Raw genomic sequence first — 24,258 nt, 5'->3', positions numbered from 1 at the left:
CCAGGCAACCCTGGCTCTGGTATCTCTGTGACCGTCCCCCCCAGACCACAGGAAATTCCGGACCAACCTCCTAAGCTATGCCACGCTGGATCTCGAGAAACACCAACAAGAGGCCACATACCATGCCGTGGCTAGGAGAACCTGGTTGACTACAAGAGCACGACCTGCCAGAGAGAGCTTAGCAGTGCTCCAGAAAGCCAGCTTCCGTCGAATGGAATCTAGCACTGGAAGAAACTGCTGAGCTGGCGTGATATCCAGGCCGACCTGAAAGCCGAGATATCTAGCTGTCTGTCCCCGCGGGATCCACCTGAAACCCAAAAACCTCCCCCACTATGAGCATGCCCCGGGATTTGTGAGAAAACCAACTGATTTGTTCCAATTGATTTTCGCCCCGGCAGCCGAACAGAAGACCTCTAGGGCCAGCCTCACCCTCTCCATCATCATCTCATCATCCTGAACATACAGTGCTGTGTCATGTGCATACTCTGAATCCAGGAGCTCCGTGTCCTCCCTGATGGAAAGGCGAACACCCCGGATCCCGGTCGACCTCGCCCGAAGGTAATATGTCATGGCCTCGGCGAAGAATAGAAACAGGTAAGGAGCAAGGGGGCAACCCTGACGCACTGATCTCTCCAAACGAAATCGCTCTCCCATCCTGCCGCCGATAATGACCCTGCTGGAAGCTGTCTTGTATAACGCTGAAATACCTTGAATCCATCCTGCTGGGAACCCCAGTCGCTCCAGCGTACCCTCCAGGAAGGACCAGTCCACTCGATCGTAGGCCTTCTCAAAGTCGAGAAGTAGGATGGCTAAATGTGACCCACTGTGCTGAGCCCACTCCGCCGCCTCTGAGAAAGTGAAGACATTATCCAGGATACTGCGATCCTGGACAAAGCCTGTCTGAGTGTCATGAATGAGGTCAGGAAGTAGAGGCCGAACTCTGGCGCTGATCATCTTGGCAAGGATTTTGTAGGCAGTGGTGAGGAGGGTGATCGGTCGCCACTGACGGATCTCCTGATGATCTCCTCCCTTCGGGATGAGGCAAATCAGTCCCGAGGAGAGGCTCTCAGGCATATATCCGCTGCTGAAAATCCTCTGGAGGGCTGCTAGTAGGGGCTGATGGATCTGATCCCAGAAGGAGGTGAAGAAAGCGCGAGATAGCCCATCCTCGCCAGGGCATTTTTGCCCATCGATGGCCATCAAGGCCTCCAACATCTCGTTAGTAGTGAACGGTGCCAACAACGTCGCCTGCATGCTGGGCTGAACCAGGGCTGGAATATGCCTCCACACCTCCTCGCGGGAACGTCGAGTGCGAGGGGCAAGCTGCTCCTGCTGGAAAAGAGTCCTGTAGAAGTCGGTAGCCAACCCCAAGACCTCACCCGGATCGGTAACATGTGCCCCTCTGCTGTCCTAAGACTCCGTAGCTGATCCCCTGCTGCTCTCTGGCCATGCGTCCTGAAGAACTCCCTGTACATCCGGTCGCCCTTCCGGGCCCAGAATGAGACGGAGGCGTGATAGGAAAACTCTGAGTGGCGCTGGAGAGTCTCCTCAAGAAGGGCTCTAGCTCGAAGGGCCTGGCTCCTCCGAGCCCGGGGCTGCCTGCTGGAGTCGCTGAATGGAAGCGAGGTCCCTACGAAGAGCTCTCTCTGCCCCACCACTCTTGTCGAACCTGAAGGGCTATGAGCTGGCAGATCTGGCTGGACTCCTGCAAAGCCTGTGCCACCGAATCAACCAGATCCACGCACTCGCCCTAATCTCTGTCCCAAAGGCTACCGATACTGCTGTGCACGTCCTCCCTCGAGAAGATGGAGTCGGGAATCCGGCACCAACGGGGAGGGAGGGACTGAGCTGCCGAGTCTAAAGATAAGAGCACAGGCGCGTGGTCGGAAAGTGTCGTCCCTGGCACTATACCCGTCTGACCACCTCTGCTGATGGCCCAATCACTGACATAAAATCTATCCAGTCTCTCCAAGAGTCTGCCTCCTTCCCTGCGGAAGCCCCACGAGAAGTCCAAGCTCCTGTGCCAACGGCGAAAGGACGGGTCTCTCCAGCTGTCCCTACCTCCTGTCGCGAAGATAAAGGAGTCCCAAGCGGACTGCTCTGCCTGAGCCATACCTGTAAACTCTGGTCCTCTGCCCTGCTGGTCCTCCAAGGTCTCCAGATTGTTGAAGTCACCTCCAACAATCCAGGAATCCATGTCTGGGAGAATCCCTGTGAGTGTTCTCCAAAAAGTGGCTCTGCATCGGAGGTCTGTGGGAGCATAGATGTTGAGGATTCCTATTCTGGAACCCTCCAACTCTAGGCCTACCCAAAGTGCCCGGCCTGGGATCAACGTACCATGACCAAAAACTCCCTGGGCTAACAGCTCGCACACGGAAGTACAGACACCGCCACTCCTCCCCTGTGCGCCGATTGAGGGCTCCCAATAAGTGTGAGAGCGTCCAGGGAGAATCTTCCCGCAGCTACGGGAATGAGCCAAAGAAAGCTTGTGCTCCTGGAGCAGAAGTATATCCAAGCGACCAATAACTGTTGGCTGAAGTTCCTGTCTCAAGATGAGCTTCCTAGGACCATGGGTGCCAGAAGAATGAAACCCGTTCACATTCCAGGAGACAAGGTGTAAGCTCATGGTGAGGACTGGTAGGCTGCGAACAGCTATCTGCTCGCGGCTGATGTCGATGAAGAAGCTGACATTTCGGAATGGAGGCGCTGACGCTTATGAGAGGGTTTGGAGGGGGAGGCGGGGTCGTCCTCCCGTTCTTTAAAACCTTTAGCAAAGGCGTGAGGCCTTTAGTGCCATGAACAAACGCTTTCTCGAGCCAACTCGAGATCTCTGAAGTAGTCATCCCGTAAAAGGCTCGGAGTTTCTGAGGAGTCCAGGCTCTGACATCCTGAGGAAGGGGCCACGACAGAGGGGGCCTGAGGATCACAATCAATCTGAAGCGTTTGGCGGCACAACGCCACCGTAGGCGCACGTCACCCTCGGACCACTGAGTCTCGAGAAGCTGTCCACCCGACGGGCCTATCCAGGAGCAAACCTGAGCGTGCGTCTGCTCTCTGAGAGCCTCCCAGACCGTGTCGTCTGTCCAAGTCTCAGTGCCATCGCTGAGGAATGTGAAAGCAAAGCTAGGGCCATCCTCGGGGCCAAGGCTGCGATCTTCCCATCCGCCCCTTTACGGAGCAGGAAGATGCTGATGTCGAGACAAGCAAGGAAGGTCCCAAGGTCGGCCACATCCAAGTAGTCCCAGGGGCCAGATCTGTAGAAGTCACGAGGAAGCTCTCTCTCCTAAAGCTGAGGCCCACCAGAGTCTGCAACTGAGGGGCTAGCAGACAGGGAAGACTGCTCCAGGGGTGGTGTAGATTCGGGGTGTCCTGCCTGTGGAGGGGAAGGGGGAGGTGGCTGGGGGGTAGGCAGCTCAGACTCCACGGAGGCGACTAGAGGGGGGGGTGGAGGAGGGGGAGTGGGGGCTGCCCGCGGCTGAGGAACCATCGGTACAGCTGACACTGTAGGAGAGCTGAGAGAGGCGGGGGGGGGGGGATGGGGCTGAACCTGGGACTGGGGCTGAGAAGGAAGAGGAGGGGACTGAAGAGGAAGAGGCGGGGGTTGATGCTGCGGGTCGGGAGGAGGGGGGTGCGACTGGGGAAGGGGCTGGGACTGAGTGGAAGGGGGCTGGGGAGCGGAAGAGAGGGGGATCTGAGGCTGTGGAGGGCGGGCTATCGTCGAAGAAGAAGCTCTCCTAGGACCCTGGGGCGGCTGCCTGTCAGGTCTCTGAGGTGCTGCTGCAGGTTGGGTAACCTCTGCCTCCTTACCTTTTTCGGAAATCTTCTTATTCTTTCCTCTTTTCCTTCTGACCTCAATCCAACCGCCATCCATCTCTGGACCAGACTCCGGCTGCCTCTGCTCCTCCTGACGTGGCTGCCCGGAGGGGGGGGGGAGGGGGCGGGGGCGGGGGGGGGGCCGAGAGGAACTGGAGAATCGTGGGCAAATAGCAGCCAGGTGCCCAAAGCCGTGACACCTCAGGCACTGGCCTGGCTGTCCTGTGACTACCATGCTATGGGTAATGCTGCAAGCGTCTGTCACGATCTCAATCACTGCAGGGAGAGTCGTTGGGTCTGCCACAGCCACACGGACTCGGGGGGCTCCTGCCGTAGTAACCACATCGGCGAAAGTGTCATGCATAACCCAGCCAAAGTGGGAGCCTAAGTCCCTGACAATCGGCACCCATGAGGTCTCCTGAAGACGTTAATACACCTTTCTTTTCTTTTCTGAGCACAATCACAGAGTTCTTCCAGGGAGAGCCCAGCCACGGTTAGCAGGAGAGGTAGAGACCCTGAGACCGAGATGTGGCACACCCGAAAAAGGACAGACGCACAGATTACACTCACTGACATCTCCTCTATTTCCAGACTTGGGATGCGGCCGCAACGGGGGTTACAGTGGCACTCGTCAGGAATCGAGGGTAGCGGCCACGAGGGCACGACGGGTTACTCATCCAGATAGCAGACAACAATCCATCACGAGCTTCTTGCCTACACTGCCTAATCCGTCATTGGGTGTATCTTGATGTTATGTATGTCTATTGTATTGTATTGGATAAGACTACGTCTCCACATGAGGATGATGACGCCAAGATGGTTGTATATGATTATGATGGACATGTACTATGATATCACTGACTATGTCTACACAGTTTTCTAGCATGTGTTAGGATGCTCGCTTAGTAGCTCCACCCTTTTGCTCATTATATCAGGTTTTCCTTCGGTCTCATAGACCCATCGATCTTTAGCACACTTTAATAAACTTTCTTTCTCTTAGGACGTACCAGGACGGCACCCTTAGGGGGGCGACAGCGCTCTCTTGCTGACCTCATGCCTCCACTTTCACAGCCTCATCCATCCTGATGTCCTACTGCTGATGATGATGATGATGATGGTTATGATGATGTCGATGATGATGCTCAGATTGATTGATGTATACAATCGAGATATGACTATGTTGTACTTAGGATTTAGTACTACCATTTTGCATTTTTTGCATTCTGCATTGGTGTGGACGCTCGTTTAGTAGCTCCACTACCACAGCTCATTGTATCAAGTTTTTCACAGTCTCATAGACCCATCGGTCTTCCGAAGACTTTAATAAACTTTCTTTCTTTCTTTCTTTCTTTCTTTCTCTCTCTCTCTCTCCCTCTCCCATACCTCTCCCTCCTGTCCGTACCTCTCCCTCCCGTCCGGCGTACAAAGACAATACACAAGATATATGTAACCCATACAAGCCACTGTGGGCTGAAGCAAAGGGCTTACTAAGGCCCTTGCTGAGTACTAAGTGCTAAAATGCTTAAATTCAAACGTGCAAAAAGCTAGTATAAAATATAGTAGGAAAAAACACAGGAGCAGTCAACTGCTAAGAACCAAAGCTCCAAGTACATGTGGAGGCTCTATATAACCCGGCTTCCTGGTGGTCCTCTGATGTGATGCAAAGAGCTCATGTATCTGTGTCTGTCGGGCTGTTTCCTGCGGTGGTGGGGGGCGCACTCTCCTAGATCTCTGTATCCGATGGGCTACATCGAGAGTAATGCCTCGTCTTTGGTGGTCTCCTCTGAGGAGGGCTGAGATAGGTCGAACCTCAATCGTGCATGCTCTGGTCATCCCACGTGTCGTGTATGGTCTCCGTATCTCTCGTCCAGCCACATCATAGTGACGGGCCCATAGTTGACATGTACGATCACGTTCAATACGTACTAAACGAACAAAAAAATCTTAGGTGTACGTCCGATGGTACGTTTGATACCCAAAAAAAAGACAGAGATTTTAGAGTTTTGGAGTAGGTACTTGTACAAGCTTTAAAACTTGTACAAACATGTTATATAGGTGCTTGATGGAGATAAAGAGGGAGAGAGATGAAGATGCTTGATGCAGCTTGAGCCTCGTCACTTGTTGGATATGGAGAGGGGAGAGTAGAGACTCGAAGTCAGAGGTAGATGCATAGTGACTACACAGCCCGAAACAGATAAACTTAGAACTGAACTGAACTTTCCCCCAAAACTCAGAGAACAGTCAGCCTCAGAATACTATAAACCCACAGCCCACACTCCTAAGCTTCCATCAAGGACAAGAGCTTGTAACTCCCACAAAGCTGCAACAGCGCCACCTCCTCTCCTTCTCTATCACTACCCAGCTCGCTTAGGACAACCATCATCGATGAAAGGTCACGTTCCATTGTGCCTTAGCCTGCAATTCCTTGGTCCCTCTATCTCTTTGCATACGGAGTTCATGGAGTCTCTGTTGCCCAAAGTCCTTCAGCTAGCAGAAAATGATACACAGCTATGCCTCAAGCTGTCCTAATCCATGAATCATCACCAACCATGCAGCAACCCGACAGAACACACTTCCAGCAATAGCCCTGCTATCTTCATTTCTCACGGAGAGCTTAGCTCACATGTATAGCATCACCCGCATAGCCAGGTAGCTTCCTCAATCAGGAAAAAAAAACAGCCTTTCTATATGATCTCAGCCCAGACCACGCATTCTCTGCATCAGCTCACGTGCAAACAACGACCGTCCTGCCTGTGTGGTAGCCATGCTCAGCGAACTACAAACAGCTCGCTATTTCTGGAGATCTCCAGCGCCAAGGTCTTCTCAGCGCACACAAGCTCACAAATTTCCTTACGTGAAGACAACCAACAGCGTCCACAATAGCCCTTCTCCCCCATTCGATCTAAATTCACCACGTAGCTGTAGCAACGGAGCACCCCGAGTTTATCCTTTCCAAACTTGGAGTCCCTTTGTGCCAAGCATGCAGTCAGAAATCCCCATCCCATCATGTACATAGGCCTTTTTTTGATGGGTGCTTAGTCTTGCGCTTTCATCTACGAGACTCCTAGTTACGTGCATCGCTTCCTCTTTTCTTCAGAAATTCTGGATTTCTCTACACGTGATCGATCGCAATCCAGACGCTCTACATTCCTTGCTACGTAGCCACCTTTGCATGAGCAGGATGCCTTCCCAATCAGTCCAGCCACCTCATCCTAATTTGCCACCTCATCAGTGACATTTTACCACTCCCATTTAAAAAATGCAAATATCCCCCCAAGGCACATTAAATGCACATTTTGGACCTTTAGTCACACAATTCCCACACACATTAGCATGCACATTAAAGCTTGCATGCACCCCCGTACACACAAATGAAAAGCCCTTTGACGTGGGCACCAAAACATATCAAATTCCCGTAGCATGCAAGTGCACATTGACTCAGAAAAATAAAATAAAGAAACCCTTCATGACTTGATTTACATGACCCCAAAAACATTTCACTTGACCACACACTGGACACCCTTGCTTTGGAAGTCTGGTACAACGACATTGCATTTCATCATTTCCCATGAAGTCCCTACAAAACATACTTTATTGTCTCAAAAAACTATACATTAGTCCATCATGCTTGTGAAAGAAAATCCACAAATGCCAAAAGCCCACACCTACCCTAGATGTGTACAACTATATGCCTACCTACAGCTATATACAGTGCTCAAAAACTTGATACAGGTTTTGTCCTATCATTTTGCCCATCCCCAAGTCTGCAGACATTCATGTCTTGCAGATAGGGGTATATAAGATTTGCATTTCTTCAGAGAGATCCTCATCCATGAGGTCTTCCGGCTTGTCCGGTTTCATCACAGTAGGTCCACAACTGCCTACACTCATGATCCTATGAAAGTATTTCTTTAGTTTGAAGCCATTGACTCTATTCTTATGCTGCTGACCATCCAAATCCTCAAGTTGATATGAGCCATTTTTGAATTTCTTTGTCACACGAAAAGGTCCATCCTATTTGGTCACAAATTTCTTCTTGAAGGTAGAATCCAGACTACTGTTGTATCTCAAAACTAGATCACCCTCCTCGATTTTCTTATCCCTGAATTTCCTGTTTGCTCTCTTCCGATTCTCCTCTTGAATTAAAGCATAATGTTCCACCGCCTTTTGTCTGTCTAGTTGTGCTTCCTGCAAATCCAATAACTGGAAAGTAGAATTTGAATCCTTGTTTATCTTCATTAACATCTGTAATGCAGGAATTTCTACTTCCAAGGGTAATAGAGGTTCTTTCCCGTAAACAAGATGAAATGGTGAAAACTGGGTGCAATCTTTTACTGCAACTCTGTAAGCCCATAAAGCCCAGTGCAAAGCAAGGTCCCACTCCTTCTCATGTGTTCTCATGATCTTTCCCATGATATTAGTACACACACCATTAAATTCATCCCATTACATTTAGGATAATAGGGACTTGCATATCTATGTTTAATCTTTAGCTTTCCACATAATAAATCTATCAGTTCACTCCTGAAACCTGGACCTCTATCATAAAGCAACTCTAGTGGCACACCAAATCTACAGTAGATATCCTCATACACAAATTTACATACAGATTTCGCATTGACAGCTCGTACTGCTCGTGCTTCTTTAATCATGCTCTTGGAGATGTTTGTACTATTCAACATATGAGGCAGTAGTGAACATGAGGTGAGAACCACAAAAGGCCTTGACAATAGATAAGACCGAAATCTCCTATAGGCATACAAGAGGCTAGCCAGGTTCAATTCAGCCGCGGAATACTTCCTCTCTACTTCACTCTTCACCCTGCTGGCATAATAGACTGGCCTTGTATATCTGGAACCCTCTCCTTGTTGCAAAAGGATAGCACCAATAGCATCTGCTCCTACAGACGGATTCACATAAAAAGTCCTGGAATAATCTGGTGGCTTTACACTTGAAATATGAGTCAAGGATTCCTTAACTGTCTCAAACACCTCTTCACTCTCTGTCGTCCATTTCAGAGGCTAAGATTTTACCACCTGCTGAAGAGAATACAAAATTTGAGATAACATATGAATAAATCTCGATAGATACTTCACCTTCTGGAGAAAGGTATGCATCTGCTTGGTATTCTCAGGAGAGGACAGCATAACTAAAGCTTTTACTTTACCTGGATCTAGCTCAATCCCATTCTCAGATACAATATGTCCCAATATTTTAATGCTGGTGTGAGCTAACTGAGTCTTCTTAGGATTTAATTGACCACCATTATTATCAATCTCATAAAATACCTGATCCAGCTTGCCACAGTGCTCCCTTCTTCCACTGTAGACACAGATGTCATCAATAAACACTTTACAAAATTGATCCAAGAAAGGTGATAAAATCAGATCTGAATTCTCCTGATAGTGTGAGGGGCCGTTGGTAACTCCAAAAGGCATTTTCCTGTAACAAAAACAGCCCCAGGGGGTAATGAAGGTAGTCTTGATTTGATCTTCCTGGGCTATGGCTATCTGGAAGTACCCTGAATATCCGTCACACAAGCTGTATATTTCATGACCCACCACTTTATCAAGAATATCATCGAGAAAAGGCAGAGGATAGTGGTTTCTCTTTGTCACTGCATTCAGAGGTTTGTAATCGACACGGACTCTCCATTTGTCTACACCTTTTGGCACTATGACCACATGACTTATCCAATCAGAGTGAACTACAGGATAAATTATTCCTGCCTTGAGAAGCTTATCTACCTCTTCCTTCAGCACATCTCTTTGTTCCGGGCTTAATCTCCTTATTTTCTGAAAAACAGGTTTGGCACCTTCCTTTAGCTCAATCCTCAGAGGCTTCCCTTTAAATCCCCTGATCTCCTCATAAGAGGTGATAAACAAATTGGGGTATTTCTGCAACATCTTCAAATATTCTTCTTTCTCCTCAACATTGAGATCAGGATTCAATGATTGCTCAATTAACACCTGGGTTGATTCTTGAGAACATTTGGGTTGCATTAAATCCTCGATAACCTCAAACCTATCCACCTCTTCCTCACTGAACCCTGCTGACCCCACAAAATCTACCTATGAATCCTCATCTACCAAATCCACCAATGCTATTGTTCCTTCATCACTTTCTGAAGTCACCGAGCTCTCATCCTCACTGTTGGTTTCACTTCTCTCTTCCTCTTCACTTGCTGAATCTGAAACTTCAGCCCTGCTTACCATATCGAAATTCAATTTCTTCCCATTCGTATGTACAAAAAAGATTCCTTTCTGCCAATTCTGAATTGCACCTACCTTCCTCAACCACGGCCTTCCAAGAATCAAAGGATAGGCTCCCAACCCCACAGGCATCACATGACAATCCACTCGACATGAAACACTGAATGCCTCAACCTCTAGGCCAGGTACTATCCCTAAAGTCTTCACCTTGGAGTGGTTTGCCATTCTGATGCGATAACTAGAGGAGCAGGATATCTTCAGTCCTAATCTCTCTACACAAGCCTGGGTAATCACACAAATCTGTGCAACCCCATCTATATAGGCCTCTCCAAAACCCTTTCCTTTATGCCAGGCTTCTACAGCAGGTAAAAGATTTGGCAACTGTGAGACATACATTAGCTTAATTGTACCTTTATGAGAGTTCTTCTTTGCTAGATTTACAGCCCGCCTCCATTCTTTTTTAAGCTTTGGGCATAGACCAATCATTTGGGCAAATGTAATGTCCGGTTTCCTCGCTGAAAGATCTTCCACCAAATCATAATCTCCTTGCTCCTTTCCCATGAGATAATTTGCAATTCTGTACTTCCTTCTGGGCTTCCTGCTCTTCTTCTTTTGGTAGGTCATCATCTCCTCAGACTGCTTCCCCTTCTTTGCACTCGGACCAACCTCCTCTTCTCTATCTCTCTTCCCTAATGGCATGACATCTTTAACTTCCTCCAACTCCAACAAGCCAAATGTAACTGCCTTACCTTTCCCTTTCTCTTCTGCAGTGGCTTTATGGATTCTAGAGGTATTAGGCTGACCTGCATCTTTTACTTCTACACTATGATCATTCACCCTATTATTTGACCCTGTTGGCAATGGATAAACATCACCTCCAGCACGAGGAGACTTATCAGAGTGTGTGCTGTAATGTCCCCACTCTCCACAATTAAAGCATTGGACGCAAGGTGCAAATGACCCTTGACCTCGTCCTGCTTGCCACGGGCCTACACAGCCCGAAACAGATAAACTTAGAACTGAACTGGACTTTCCCCCAAAACTCAGAGAATAGTCAACCTCAGAATACTATAAACCCACAACCCACACTCCTAAGCTTCCATCAAGGACAACAGCTTGTAACTCCCACAAAGCTGCAATAGCGCCACCTCCTCTCCTTCTCTATCACTACCCAGCTCGCTTAGGACAACCATCATCGATGAAAGGTCACGTTCCATTGCGCCTTAGCCTGCAATTCCTTGGTCCCTCTATCTCTGCATACGGAGTTCATGGAGTCTCGGTTGCCCAAAGTCCTTCAGCTAGCAGAAAACGATACACAGCTATGCCTCAAGCTGTCCTAATCCATGAATCATCACCAACCATGCACCAACCCGACGGAAGACAATTCCAGCAATAGCCCTGCTATCTTTATTTCTCACGGAGAGCTTAGCTCACATGTATAGCGTCACCCACAGGAGAATCCTTCCATTCCTTGAAGAAAGAAGCCCTCCTAGCTGAGGCTGCACGGGAGTCTCCCTGCATACGCGTCCATACGGCCATCAAAGTATGTACGGTGTCTGTCCAGATACTAGCCAATGTGTGCGAGGGATAAACCTGAGTACCCTCCAAAGCCTCTGTGTATCTGGCTCTCCAGATATGCCAGGATGCTATGCTCGCTAGAATCTCCCAAGAAGTATCCACAAAGGCATGTACAGCTGTAAAAGGAAGGTGTGGTACCACATCCAACGAACAGGACTCAGTCCGATGACGTCGGACCGAAATGGCCCGAGAGGAGTCAACTCTCTCATAGAAAACCTGAGGTCCTGTAAGAGAAAGCCAAGCCACTGAGCCCCATGTCATAAAAAAAGGGGAGTGGGCAAAGTGACTGAAAATCCTGGCTACCCCCCTCCAAATCATCAAGGAAGGTGTGGTACCACATCCAACGAACAGGACTCAGTCCGATGACGTCGGACCGAAATGGCCCGAGAGGAGTCAACTCTCTCATAGAAAACCTGAGGTCCTGTAAGAGAAAGCCAAGCCACTGAGCCCCATGTCATAAAAAAAGGGGAGTGGGCAAAGTGACTGAAAATCCTGGCTACCCCCCTCCAAATCATCCTCGCCTGTCTGCAATCCCATAAGCAATGCTGAATAGTCTCCAAAGCAGAAAGGCAGCGAGGGCAAGTAGGGTCGGCTCCAAACCTGAACCTCCAAAGGTTCACTGCAATCCCACCATGGATAGAAAGCCAAAAGAAGATAGTGATCTTTCTATTCCTGTGGGATTTCCAGAGTCTCCTCCAGAAGCACCTTTGCAGATCCGCAGTGATATCAAAAGTCTCCCAATGAGGAACTCTGGAAGGTCTCCAACCTCTACTACTGAGCTGATATCTCTTGGCATTACTGACCATGTAACGAAAGAAGGGGATGCTCTTCTCTCGATGCCCTGCGTCAATCCACTCCCACTCTCCGGGGTCCCACTGCAAATACCTGATGGGAACTCCCCCATAGAGCGAGAGCCTCCAAGACCCGGTGGAGAGTAGCCGGGGGTCTGGGTCTAGGAACCACTCTGAATCTGATCCCTGCACCAAAAGACCTACAACCCTGATAGGCTGAAAAGCAGACTCAAGCAAGATGTCCTCTGTGGACCTGAGCAATCTGCCACCATCCTGGACACTTAAAACCAAAGCATCCTCCTGTGTATCTCGAAAGGTCAAAACCTGAAGCGGAACACCGCCTCTCGAAAAAGTACCTGCCCAAGTGGAGGAAGTGAGTGGCATATCATCTGTGTCTACCCAAACCTCTGGAAGGGCTGCCTCAATCTGCAAGATCCTCCCTGCACTCCCTCTGAGATGTCCTGTCAACCTTGATTTGGTCTCCTCTGGAAGCCTGCGGAAAGCTTTCCAAGACCCCATAGAAGATGCAGGTCCCCTCTCCCACCTGGACCACTGCATGTAGAGTGAGGCACCCAGTGGTTTGCCATGATCATCTAAAATACTGTCATTCCACATGATGGGTTGCCTATCAATCTCTTCCCGAGAGGAAGGAGGAATCCTCCGAAGAGTGCTTCTGAAACTGGCCCAAGCTTTCAGAATGGCAACCATGAGAGGGGACGAAGGTGATCTGAGGTGTGCTGTGGTGAAGATCCACCTAACACTGCTCATCCAATCTCCTCCTGAAGAAGGTGTGCACCTCTGTATGCTGCTGATAAGAAAGTCCTTCCATGGTTCCTGCCCTGGCATAAGTCCTCGCACCACCATCTTGCAAAGTAAAGCTCTGCACTGTAAATCTGGATCAATAATATTGAGACCCCCTTCCTGTGTAGGGAGGATGAGGGTCTCCCAAGCCACCCTGGCTAAGGCATCTGCTGTGCCATCAAGCCCACTCCAGAGAAAGTTTCTGATCGGTCTTCTGAGCTGAAAGATGCAGTCCCTAGAACGGCACCAGCATGAACAAACAAACCAGGCCGTGGCCAAGAGAACCTGGTTGACCACCACAACTCTAGAGGCAAGATCCAGCTTGGCTGAGCTCCAAAAAAGAAGCTTCCTTTTGATGCTCTCCAAAACGGGAGCAAACTGCTGCGTGGTAGAAATATCCAAGCCGACTTGGCAGCCCAAATACCTGATCGGCTCACCCCTCTAAACCCAAGTGAATCCTATGTCAAATACCCAAACTGGAGTGTCCTCATCACTGATCCAAAAGCCATTGGATTTATGCCAATTTATCTGCTCCCCTGCCGCCAAGCAAAATAAATCCAATGTTGTCCTGAAAGAAGTGAGCGTCTGTGGAGTGGCATCCAAGAAAACTGCTGTGTCATCTGCCAACTCACTGTCAAGTAGCTCCTCTTCCCTTCTGATGGGAAGTCTCAGCCCAAAGATGTCAGCTTGAGATCTAACATAGATACTCATAGCTTCGGCCACGAACAAAAAAAGGAAAGGAGCAAGGGGGCATCCCTAACGGACTGATCTCGAAATCTGAAATCTCTCACCCCTTACCCCACCAATAAGTACCTGGCTGTGGGCTGATCTGTACAAAGAGGAAACACCTTTGATCCAAGCATCAGTAAAGCCAAAGCGTAGAAGGGTGCCCTCCAAAAAACCCCAATCTACTCTGTCATAAGCTTTCTCAAAATCCAAAAGTAGAATGGCAAGATTCTGGCCACTCTGCATGGCCCACTCTGAAGCTTCCCAGAAAGAAAAAATGTTATAAGAAATGGTTCTGCCATGCACAAATCCGGTCTGAGTGTCATGAATAAGATCAGGGAGAAGTGGCTGCAATCGGAGGCTGATAGCCTTGGCGAGAATCTTGTAACAAGTCCCTAGAATTGTGATAGGCCTCCACAGGGACACTAAATTTCTGCAACCTCCTTTTGGGATAAGGTGGATGAGACCCTCTGTAAGCGACCCAGGCATCTCGCCAGAGTCCCAAATGGCCTGCAGGGCTGAAGTAATATAGTCTCCAATCACATCCCAAAATGCAATGAAAAAAGACGGGGTGAGGCCATCCGAACTTGGGCACTTGCCCTTGTGAAGGGCTGAAAGTGCAGTCTTGAACTCTATGTTGGTGAAAGGTGCATCGAGTAGAACATGCATACCTGGATTCACCAACACAAGGATGCTCTGCCAAATAGCCTATCTAGCATCCTCTTTATCATGTGTCTCAGGATCAGCAGTAAGAAGGGTGGCATAGAAATCTGAAGCTATGCGTAAGACATCATCAGGCTCTGTCTGTAAAACCCCATGTGAGTCAATAAGCTGGGATACACTCTCTCTACTATGTCTAGGGCCAAGAGTAGAGAAAAAGTGTTTATTGACTCTACCACCCATCTGAATCCAGAAGGACTCCCGTGCATGAAAGGCATACTCTGCTCTCTGATCAAGCAATAACTGCTGATGAGCCCTTGCTGCAGCAAGGCGCTCCTGAATCCAAGCATCTAAAGGCCGTTTTTGTCTTCCCTCTACAAAGCTGCCAATTGCTGGCGAACACCAATCTCACATCTGAGAATATCTCGTCTTTTGGTACAAGCAACTGAGCGGTAGAAGTTGCTAATACCAGAAAGGGCAACGGCTACATGTGATGGATATGGCTGCCCACCCTGGACATTAGAAACCCATATCTGCAGGGCTGCCTCTGTAAGGTCCTCCTCTGTGTAAAAGGCATCTGGAATCCTGATGCTGGCAGACCGGCCTCTCAAGTGAGGCTCTGAGATAGCCAGCACAACAGGAAAGTGGTCTGAAGTGGAAACCCCAGCAGCAATGCATACCGATCCATCTCTGTCTAGTGCCCAGTCATCTACATAGAATCTGTCAATGCGTGCATGAATAGGCATCTGCTGCCTCCTGTTCGACCAAGAGAACAGGAGGGACTGTGGCTGAATAAGAAAGGCATCATCACACCAAGTATCTCTGCCACAGAAGTGAAAAAGGAAGGCATCCCAAGCTGCTCTCTCCAAAGAGTGAAGTCCGCCTTCTCTACCCCCTTTTTTGTCTGACGGTAACTCGACCATGTTAAAGTCACCTCCAATCACCCATGAATCCACAATGGGGGCCCAGGAGAGCAAAGTCTTCCACATAAGGACACGTTCCCCTCTAATGTTGGAGGCATACAGGTTAAGGAAACCAACCTTATGCCCTCCAATGAAAAGAATAATCCACTGAGCTCTAGAGGGAATAATGACTCCGTGTCCAACAACTAAGGGGAGAACCGACTGCGAAACTGAAATAGAAGTGCCCCCCTTGGTGCCCAAGGCAGGCGGCCAAAAAGTATGGCTAGAAAGCAACTTGCCTGACTTGGCACAATCTCTAGAATCCAGCTTGTGCTCTTGAATAAATAAGATATCAATGGAACCCCCAGTAACACCTGGATGAAGCTGATCCCGGATCAACTGTCTACGGCGGCGATGTGGGACGCCACCTAGGCCCTGTATGTTCCAACTAATAATCCTCATCGACGGGAGGATGTAGAGTGGAACACCTTACCCGACCTAGTGGCGGAAACAAACCCCTCAACAGGAGAAGACCTCCTGCTCGAGGAGGGAGGGATGGAACCAAGTGGCGGAAAATCAACAGGGGAAAGAACCGTGCTACCTGAAGAAGAAGCCCTGTCAACAGGAAACCCAATGACTGGCTCCCTAAAAGTAGGGGGCACAAACTCCTCCTCTGGGAAATCTGAACCATCTGCCAGGGCTGAAAATGAGTTCCTGTGAAGCAAGCCAGACATCGGAGTGCGAAGGATCCCTTCTAAGGGAAGAGGATCAATAGTGTAAACCATCCCCTTCCCCCTATCCAAGGGAGGAAGTGAGGACTGCTCTCTATCCTGTGTCTGCCCAGCCGCGGAGATCTCTACTGCCTCAAGAAGAGCATCTGGCACCGCTGGATCTAGGGAAGAAGCTGCAACCGGGGAGGAGGTCGAAGCTTCAGTGTCTCGGACTGTGCAAGGTGAGACTGGAGGGACAGCTCGAGGTGAAGCAGAGTCCACTAATGTAGCCTCGTGAACTGAAGGAGGGATCTGCACACGTGTCGGAATCCACTGGAGAGCGTCACGTGCCCCTGAGGTAGGTGGGGGTCGAGGAGCAGGTGATGGACCTGTACCACCCCCTTGTCGAGGCCGAGGAGCAGGTGCTGGATCTGTACCACCACCATCCTGAGGAGGACCGCCATGCGAAGGTCGAGGAGCAGGTGCTGGACCTGTACCACCCCTCTATCGAGGCCGAGGAGCAAGTGCTGGACCTATACCACCCCCCTGTCCCCCCTGTCGAGGCCATGGGGCGGTAACTGTACTAGAGGACTTGGTCCGCGGGTCGTAGAAGTGGGAGTGGTAGCACTGTCGCTCCAGCCTGGCAAGAGCGGCGTAGCCCCGGCTGATCCTGGCCTGCATGGCCGGGCGCATCGTGAAGATCGGGCCTGAGAAGACAACGCCCAAGTATGTGTAAGAGTCAACTATCTCAACAGGGTCGCCGGCGAAGAGGAACTGCTCTCGGTGCATAGCGGGTCTGGAAGTGTTGAAGATCATCACCTTGGTTTTCCCAAGGTTGACCTTCAAGTCATGTGTATCACAGAAGACCTGAAGTCCATCCAGGTGTCGCTGAAGACCAGTAGCAGAAGAGGATAGTAGTACTACATCGTCTGCGTATAGGAGAATCTAGATGACAGCCTCCGCAAGAGAGCAGCCTGCACCTCCGAGTGTCCAGATGGTGGTCTCGAGCTCGTCGATGTAGAGGCCAAATAGAGTCGGTGACAAGGGACATCCTTGTTTGACTCCGATAGTGCTCGTGATCTCTGGGGTCTAGCTGGTGCCAATCCTGACCTGGCCCGTCACCCGCTCGTAGAGAGCTACTACTGCCCAGATAACCTCCGAGTCGTAGCCTAACTCCTGCAAGCGTCTGACGAGTCGGGCGCGGGGAACGATGTCGAATGCCTTGCGGAAATCCACAAAGCAACAATATACTCTCTGTCTCCTGTGTCTGGCCTCCTCAATGATCCCTCTAAGTGTAAAAATGTGATCGTAAGTCGAGTGATCCGCCCTGAAGCCGGCCTGTCCGGATGCCCTGAGCCCCTGTACCTCTACGCGAGCACTAACCTCGCCATCTAACACTGATGCATAGATCTTGGACATAACATGTCCAATCATGATGGTCCTGTAATTCCCTGGATCCATGGGATCTCCTACTTTGTGGATGGGTGTGATAGTGTTCAGGGTCCAGGCTCTGGGAAACCCGTGGCAGACAGCTTCATTGAACAGCGTTGCCAGGATGGGGGCTAGAGTTTTGATGCCATAGGCAACAAACTCTGTGCATAGGCCCTCATGATCCTTAGCTCGGCCGTTGTGAAGCTTAAGCGCTGCGTGGGTGACTCCCTGGGTTGTGAAGAGGGTGCAAGAAGTGGGGCGGGGGTTGGCTGAGAGGTCGGGAGGAGGCTGATCAGGGATATCATAGAGTGTACGTGTGTAGGAGTACCAGAGGGAAGTGTCTGTGAGGGGGGAGGGGGATCGGCGTTCTAGGAAATTCCTCCAGAAATCCTTGGAGTTGCTACTAAACAGAATGTTCAGTAGGGTATTCTCATTCTGGCGCAGGAAGGCTAGCTTCTTGCGACGGACTAGTGGACGATAATCGCTGGTGAGATGTGGGTTGGCCCTAGCGTTTCGCTGGGTCGTGAGTCGGAGTGTGCGGCGTAATGATTTACACTCGTCATCATACCAGCTATTGCAAGGGGTGGAGCCAGCGGGTGGAGGGCGGGTGGACCGAGTAGTGGAAGGAAAAATGTGGCGGGCTGCATTGTGAAGGGAGTGGGTGATAAGGGTGGCTTGGTGATCTAGAGAGGGTATGGTGTCTATGTGTCTGAGGAGGGAGGCTAGGTGGGCTGAGTAATCAGGTGAGAGGTTATGATCAAAGTGTATATCATGATAGGTAGTGTAGTGCGGGGTGTGAATGGGAGGGGCTCGGGGCGCAAGGATATGAGAGAGAGAGAGAGAGATTATATTAACGTCTTCAGAAGCCCTCACGGGACTATGAGGCAAAGTACACACCAAAAAAAGTGTAGCTACTACATCTCTGAAACTCAGAGAGTCGAGGATTGTTCATGGCATCTCACCTCGACATTATTTAGTACACATATAAGTTCTAGTTTTATACCAAAAGTGGCCTGCATTTACATCAGTTTAAGACTGAGGGTCTTTATGTTTAGATTTGAAGTCTCTAATTGGAGCCATTCCATCATGGTAGATTGACCATTTTCCTGCTTTGCGTGCATCCTTCACACTAGTAAGTTCAGCATTCCTTTGTTTGATCTGAGTCGAGTGAGCTTGTCAAACATCCATACCCATGTACCTTTCAGCTTGTTTGTCTGTCACAGAATCTTAAACTCGTCCTGCCCTCTCATTGAAATAAACTTGCACTTGTGTCCCCTTTTGTGATGCCACTTTCATCCCATTCTATTTGTGGTATCCCCTTCTTGAGACATGTAAATTTCTCTTCTTCTCTGTGTCCCTCCTCATCATGAAAACACCCAAGACTATCCTTTGGTAGTCCTGCAATGCACAATATTTTCTTATTATGTGTTATGGCTTCTTGCTCTTTTACTTCTGCATAGAAATCTGTTTTATTAATTTTGCTGTTGGCCACCATGGCCATTTCTTTCTTGCATGAGCTTATCTGAATGGTGATCATCTCTCCAACCGTGGAGACAAGTGTTGGTGCTGGTGGAGATGTGCTGCATTTTTGTATGACCTCTGCAATAATTTCTTGCTTGCCTTCGTTCTCCATCTCCTTCACCTTTCTTCCAAGGGCTGCAACCATAAGCCTGAGCTCTCTCAGATCTTGCTGTAGAAAGTATATATGCTCCTGTGGATCAGATCCAATCCTCTGCTTGTAGTGCAGTGCTAGGGGTTGGGTGTCAATGTGGAGGCTGCAATGTCAGTGTAGGAGGGTTTTCTAATCAGTGTAGAGGGAAAAGCCTTCATCTTTGGGAGCTCCATAATGGTCAGTGCAATCTTGGTGCCCTTTTGTTGAAGCTAACCCCCAAGCTGAGCCAAGGGCTCAGCTCAGCTTGGGGCCGAACTCGAAGCCTTGGGTGAGGGAAAGGGCTGTCCAGCTATTTGGCTAACGAAGAGGTACTACGGGAGAGAGAAAGTGTACGACACGGAGGTTGTACGGGAGCTGGGCGGACCTTGTAAGGAAGCTTACGACATCTGTACGAAAAACTGAGCGGAGGTTGTATGGGACTTGGACGACGGGCTGAGCGGGAGGTACGGCTTACATGAACAGGCAGAGCTGTACGCAACCTGTACAGAGGGCTAAGCGGCTGAGCGAGAGGTACGGTGTACGAGCGTACGAAGAGGTACGGGGAGCTATGGACGGGGGGGGGAGAGAGAGAGAGAGAGAGAGAGAGAGAGAGAGAGAGAGAGAGGTCCATGGGAGGCCTCACGGGCCTATGGGACAAAGTGCACAGAAAAAGCGAACTCATACAAGCCTCAGTGGGCTGAAGCAAAGGGTACGCTAGGACCCTTGCTGAGTACTAATCTATGCTAACAAAAACATAATCATAGAAAAAAAGTCAACTACAACTGCAGAGTGGGATATATCAATCAATCTATCTATCCTAGCGCTGGGACGAAACCGAAGATAGAGTGTATTCTGGAGGCTCTCTATTGCACATGTGGCCTCTGTGCCCCTCTCTCGGGGGTATTGTGCCGGATGCTCATCCAGACTGCTCTCATATTGGCTAGCTCTTTCTCCTCCACTCCACTGTGTCCGGAGGCTGACTCAAATGTATGGAAGTCTGTGACGTGTGGCTATGCCCGATCACCCTTTATGTCCTGTAGTGGTCTGACCATCCCCTGCTGCTCTCTGATATGCCGTAGAAGTGTCTCCCTGTGTCGTCACATCTCCATCAAATAAAGCCTGATGCAGACTTGGTCATGGAAATGGATCAGTCGTGACAAAGGACCGAAGCTACTCCCCTCTAGGTAGAGACAACGGTAGCGCCTCCAAATCTCGTAGTAGGCTGGGCAAACACAAAGAAAATGCTCCTCTATCTCAACCGCCCCTAGCATACGTAGCATGCAAACCCGCTGCTCTTTGGGTATACCTGCTGCTCTCCCTGCCTCGATCCTCAGCTGGTGGGACGAAACCCACATCTGACCAATGGAAATCCTCGGTGCATGGGAGACTCCTCTACCCTCGAGATATTGGGGTCTGATAATGAATCCCTCCTCTGATACACTCAGGAAGTGGTCGCGATAAAACTTGGTCTTGGTGTGTGGGTAGAGAGAGAGAGAGAGAGAGAGAGAGAGAGAGAGAGAAAGAGAGAGAGAGAGAGAGAGTAACGTCCTTGGAAGACCTCGCGGGTCTATGGGACAGAGTGATACAACATCAAAAAGATCTCATACAAGCCTCTGTGGGTTGGGGCAAGGGGGTGAGCTAAAGCCCCTACCAAGTACTAATCTAGTGTCTAAATAGAATAGAATAGAGAAAATCTGAATCTGAATCAAGAGTCAGGAGTTGACAGAGAATCGGAATAAAGAGAGAGAGAGAGAGAGAGAGAGAGAGAGAGAGAGAGAGAGGTTGCGCTGAGAGAGGATTGACAGAGAGGAGAGTTTGGGCTGAGAAAGGGTGAGAGATAGAGAGAGAGAGAAAGAGAGAGAGAGGGGGGGGGGCGTAATGCCTTTAGAAGCAGAGTTGGTCTAAATGTAGTACAATACATAAAATCCAAGAAGGGAGAGTCTAACTTCTTTTCTTGCTAACTGAAGAAAAACAATAGAGCGCAAGGTCCAATTGTTGGTGCAGTGTGAGTCAAGCAGGGTAGAAATTCAGCTGAGCAGTAGGGGTTGGATTCCCTCTAGAGCTCCCCATTGGGACAACTTCTTCATCACCACAGATTTGCGTAGGAATTTTTGGAGGAGGCTTTGGAAATCCCTCAGAAATAGAAAGATCACTCTTTTCTTTTGGCTTTCTATTCATGCAGGGATTGTAGTGAACCTGTGGAGATCACGATTTGGGCCTGATCCCACTTGCCCTCGCTGTCATTCTGCAAAGGAGTCAGTGCGACATTGCCTTTGGGACTGCAGTCAGGCGAGGATTGTTTGGAAAGGGGTTGCTCGGATACTCAGCATTTTTCATACTTCCCCTTTCTTCATGACTTGGGGCTCGGTTGAATGGTTATACCTTACTGGGCCCCAGGTGTTTTATGAGGGTGAGCCTTCTTCTTGGGCACTCTTGATCCGCCGGCAAGTGATAGAGCTCTGCTCTCTTCAGAATGTACCACTTACTCCCTTCATAGCTTCGCATGCTTCAGTGGACACCTCTTGGGAGATTTTGGCTAGCATTTCCTCTTGGCACATTTGGGGAGCCAAATGCACAGAGGCCTTGGATGGTACCCAGATACACCCATCACAGGTGTTCACGGGTATTTGGAGTGACACGGTTCCCACTTTGATAGCCATATGGGCTAGCATGCAGGGCCTTTCACGGGCAGCCTCTTCTAGGAGGACTGTATTTCTTCGAGTTTGGAGGGATTCTCCCTTTTTCTCGGAGGTTTCTACCGATTTGAGTGGCACTATCAGCCCCAATCCTTTCTTTTTGGCTCTTGATCTTTTCATGCATTGCATGGTGTATCCCGTATGGAGCTTGCTTTAACAGTTTTCTTTAATACTTAATAGAAGTCTCTTTTTGCAAAAAAAAAAAAGCAGTAGAAATGTGTTGTCCTTTGATTAGACGATGGTGAGGATGAAGTTAGTCCTAGTCTGTATCTGTGGTTGGTCCTTGGAATTGTGTCATGTGCTTCCCAATCCTCTTCTCCCTCCATGTCCTCGTCCTCCTTTCAGTAGGATGTAATGATTGTTCGTATCCTGATATTTGGTTGCATGGGAATGTGGACTCATGATATGTCTCTCTGTCTCTTTATTCCGAAAAGGAAAGGGTGGAACATCTTTCCCCCCTAACCAAAGCCTCCTTTCTAGTGTGCCCATTTGAATAGTTACATGTTTGAGATGGTTATCTCATTGCAAAGGTTGTTAGTGGTGACTTGAAAAAAACAGATCTTTGAAAACAGTTTCTATTTTGATACCTTGCAGGTGGACAGCCGTTTCAAGATGGACAAATTGTTTGAAATATGAGGTTTGTTCTCCGAATATCCACTCAAGTGGTAGAATCACATTCACATTTAGCAACCTTAGATGGCATTGTATTGTTAATCACGTAATGCTGTATATATTTATACTAGTTTTATCGTCATTATTTCAAGTTAGTAATTTAATTGTTACTTCTTTATAAGGAGGTTTGGTGGGCAGGTGCTAAATAGGTTTGTGTCCTTATGAAATTCTTGGGACAAAGAGAATTTGGGCTTTGACAAAGGTTCCCATTTCAACAATTAATCTACAAAGAATCTAGAAGGCCTACATGAACTGATTAGTTTTGATCGTCAAGCTTAGATGGTGCTATATGTTCAACAATGTCATGCTGTATGTTTTTATATGAGTTAATCTTCATTATTATCTTTCAGGTTTTTGATTTGATAATTCTTTTTTATTTTAGAAGTTTTGATTGGACAAGAAGTAAATAGGTTTTGTGGCTTTTAAATTTCATTTGATATAAAAGAACTTCCATCTTGACAACGGATCTGAATCAACAATCTATCTATCATGTAAGGTAGACGGCTTGTGTTGGGATATCTCAAGGTGTATGCCTCAGGCACACCTTATGTTTCTATGTGTGAGTGCTAGAGGCACAGTTAGGTGCCCACAAGCACAGTTAGGTGGTGGAAAAGCCACATAGGATGATTGAGTGAATCTAGGAGCAGATTGAGGAGATGATTGTGGAGCTTTGAGGTCATCAGTGATGTCAGTGACCTTGTATGAGGTGCCTACTTAAGGACCTCTTTCTTCTTCATTCTATATGCAAGTACTCTGATTTTGTGTCCACTCTACTCTTTCCTTTCAGTGTTTCAACATGGTATCAGAGCCATTTCATCCCCCTTGAGCCCATTTTTGCCACATCATCATCATCTTCTTCTTCTTCTTCTTCACCATCTCTCCCTCTTCTCCAAAAATTTTGCTTGAGCTTGTTCTCCTTCAATCCTCAACCATTTCCCACACCCTTTCTGCTGTAGATCCCTCTTGTTAGGGCGAACTTCGGGCTGCAAGCAATTGGAGAACAACCCGCGCTGCTGGTCGCCATTGCAGAAAAGTCGTCGTTTTTCTCTTCTGCGTTTTCTCTGCACCTGCTCTGTCTTTTCTTAATTCCTTCCAGGGCAAGCTTCTACATACCTAGAGCTACCTTGTGCTGAACAATGGCTGCATATTGAAGGAGAAAACAGAGAAAAACCAGTCGACTTTGTTCAAGAAGGTGAAGGCGACCTGACGCGTTTTTTCGCCTCTTCTTCCCAGAGGATCTACTGTGGTATATCAGCTTTCTTTTGCCTCAGAAAGCCCCCTTTCTTTTGCTTTGAAGAGTGTGCTATGAGCCCTCCAAGTTCAGCTCTCTAGTTTTGACAGTTTTTACATGCTTTTGAAAAATGATGCTACATAAAATGCTACTCTAGCATTTCTGGTCTTTTGAAGTTTTTAATAACTTCATTACAAGTGTTGCTTCAGTTTTGTTTTGACTTGCTAGACCTGGTTGTGATTGGAAAGTGGTTATTTCATCCACTTCTATGAAGCATATAAAAAGTAGCATCATTGTTTGAAAACTAGTCACTACTATTTGCTACAACAAGTGGCTATACTTTGGAAGTATTGCAGTTCTTTTTGCCTTGTAAGAGAGATAGAC

The 24,258-nt window shown here is 48.6% G+C and overlaps 1 protein-coding gene across 4 annotated transcripts in view; it reads left to right on the top strand.

Annotated features, from left to right (window-relative positions):
- LOC147903638 (uncharacterized) overlaps positions 1-24,258 on the top strand; it is a 143,107-nt gene that overhangs the window by 62,874 nt on the left and 55,975 nt on the right. For all 4 annotated transcript variants that reach the window (XM_087372898.1, XM_087372900.1, XM_087372897.1 and 1 more), the window contains exon 9: positions 22,566-22,608. In XM_087372898.1, the coding sequence (XP_087229024.1) occupies positions 22,566-22,608 (43 nt within the window). The remainder of the gene's footprint in view (positions 1-22,565; positions 22,609-24,258) is intronic.

The sequence above is a fragment of the Dipteris shenzhenensis genome, chromosome 3, assembly GCF_047967505.1.
Source record: "Dipteris shenzhenensis isolate YYH24624 ecotype China chromosome 3, Dip_SZ_1.0, whole genome shotgun sequence".
Lineage (NCBI taxonomy): Eukaryota > Viridiplantae > Streptophyta > Polypodiopsida > Gleicheniales > Dipteridaceae > Dipteris > Dipteris shenzhenensis.
Note: the sequence above shows the minus strand (reverse complement) of the source record. Positions and strands in the feature narration are given on the sequence as shown.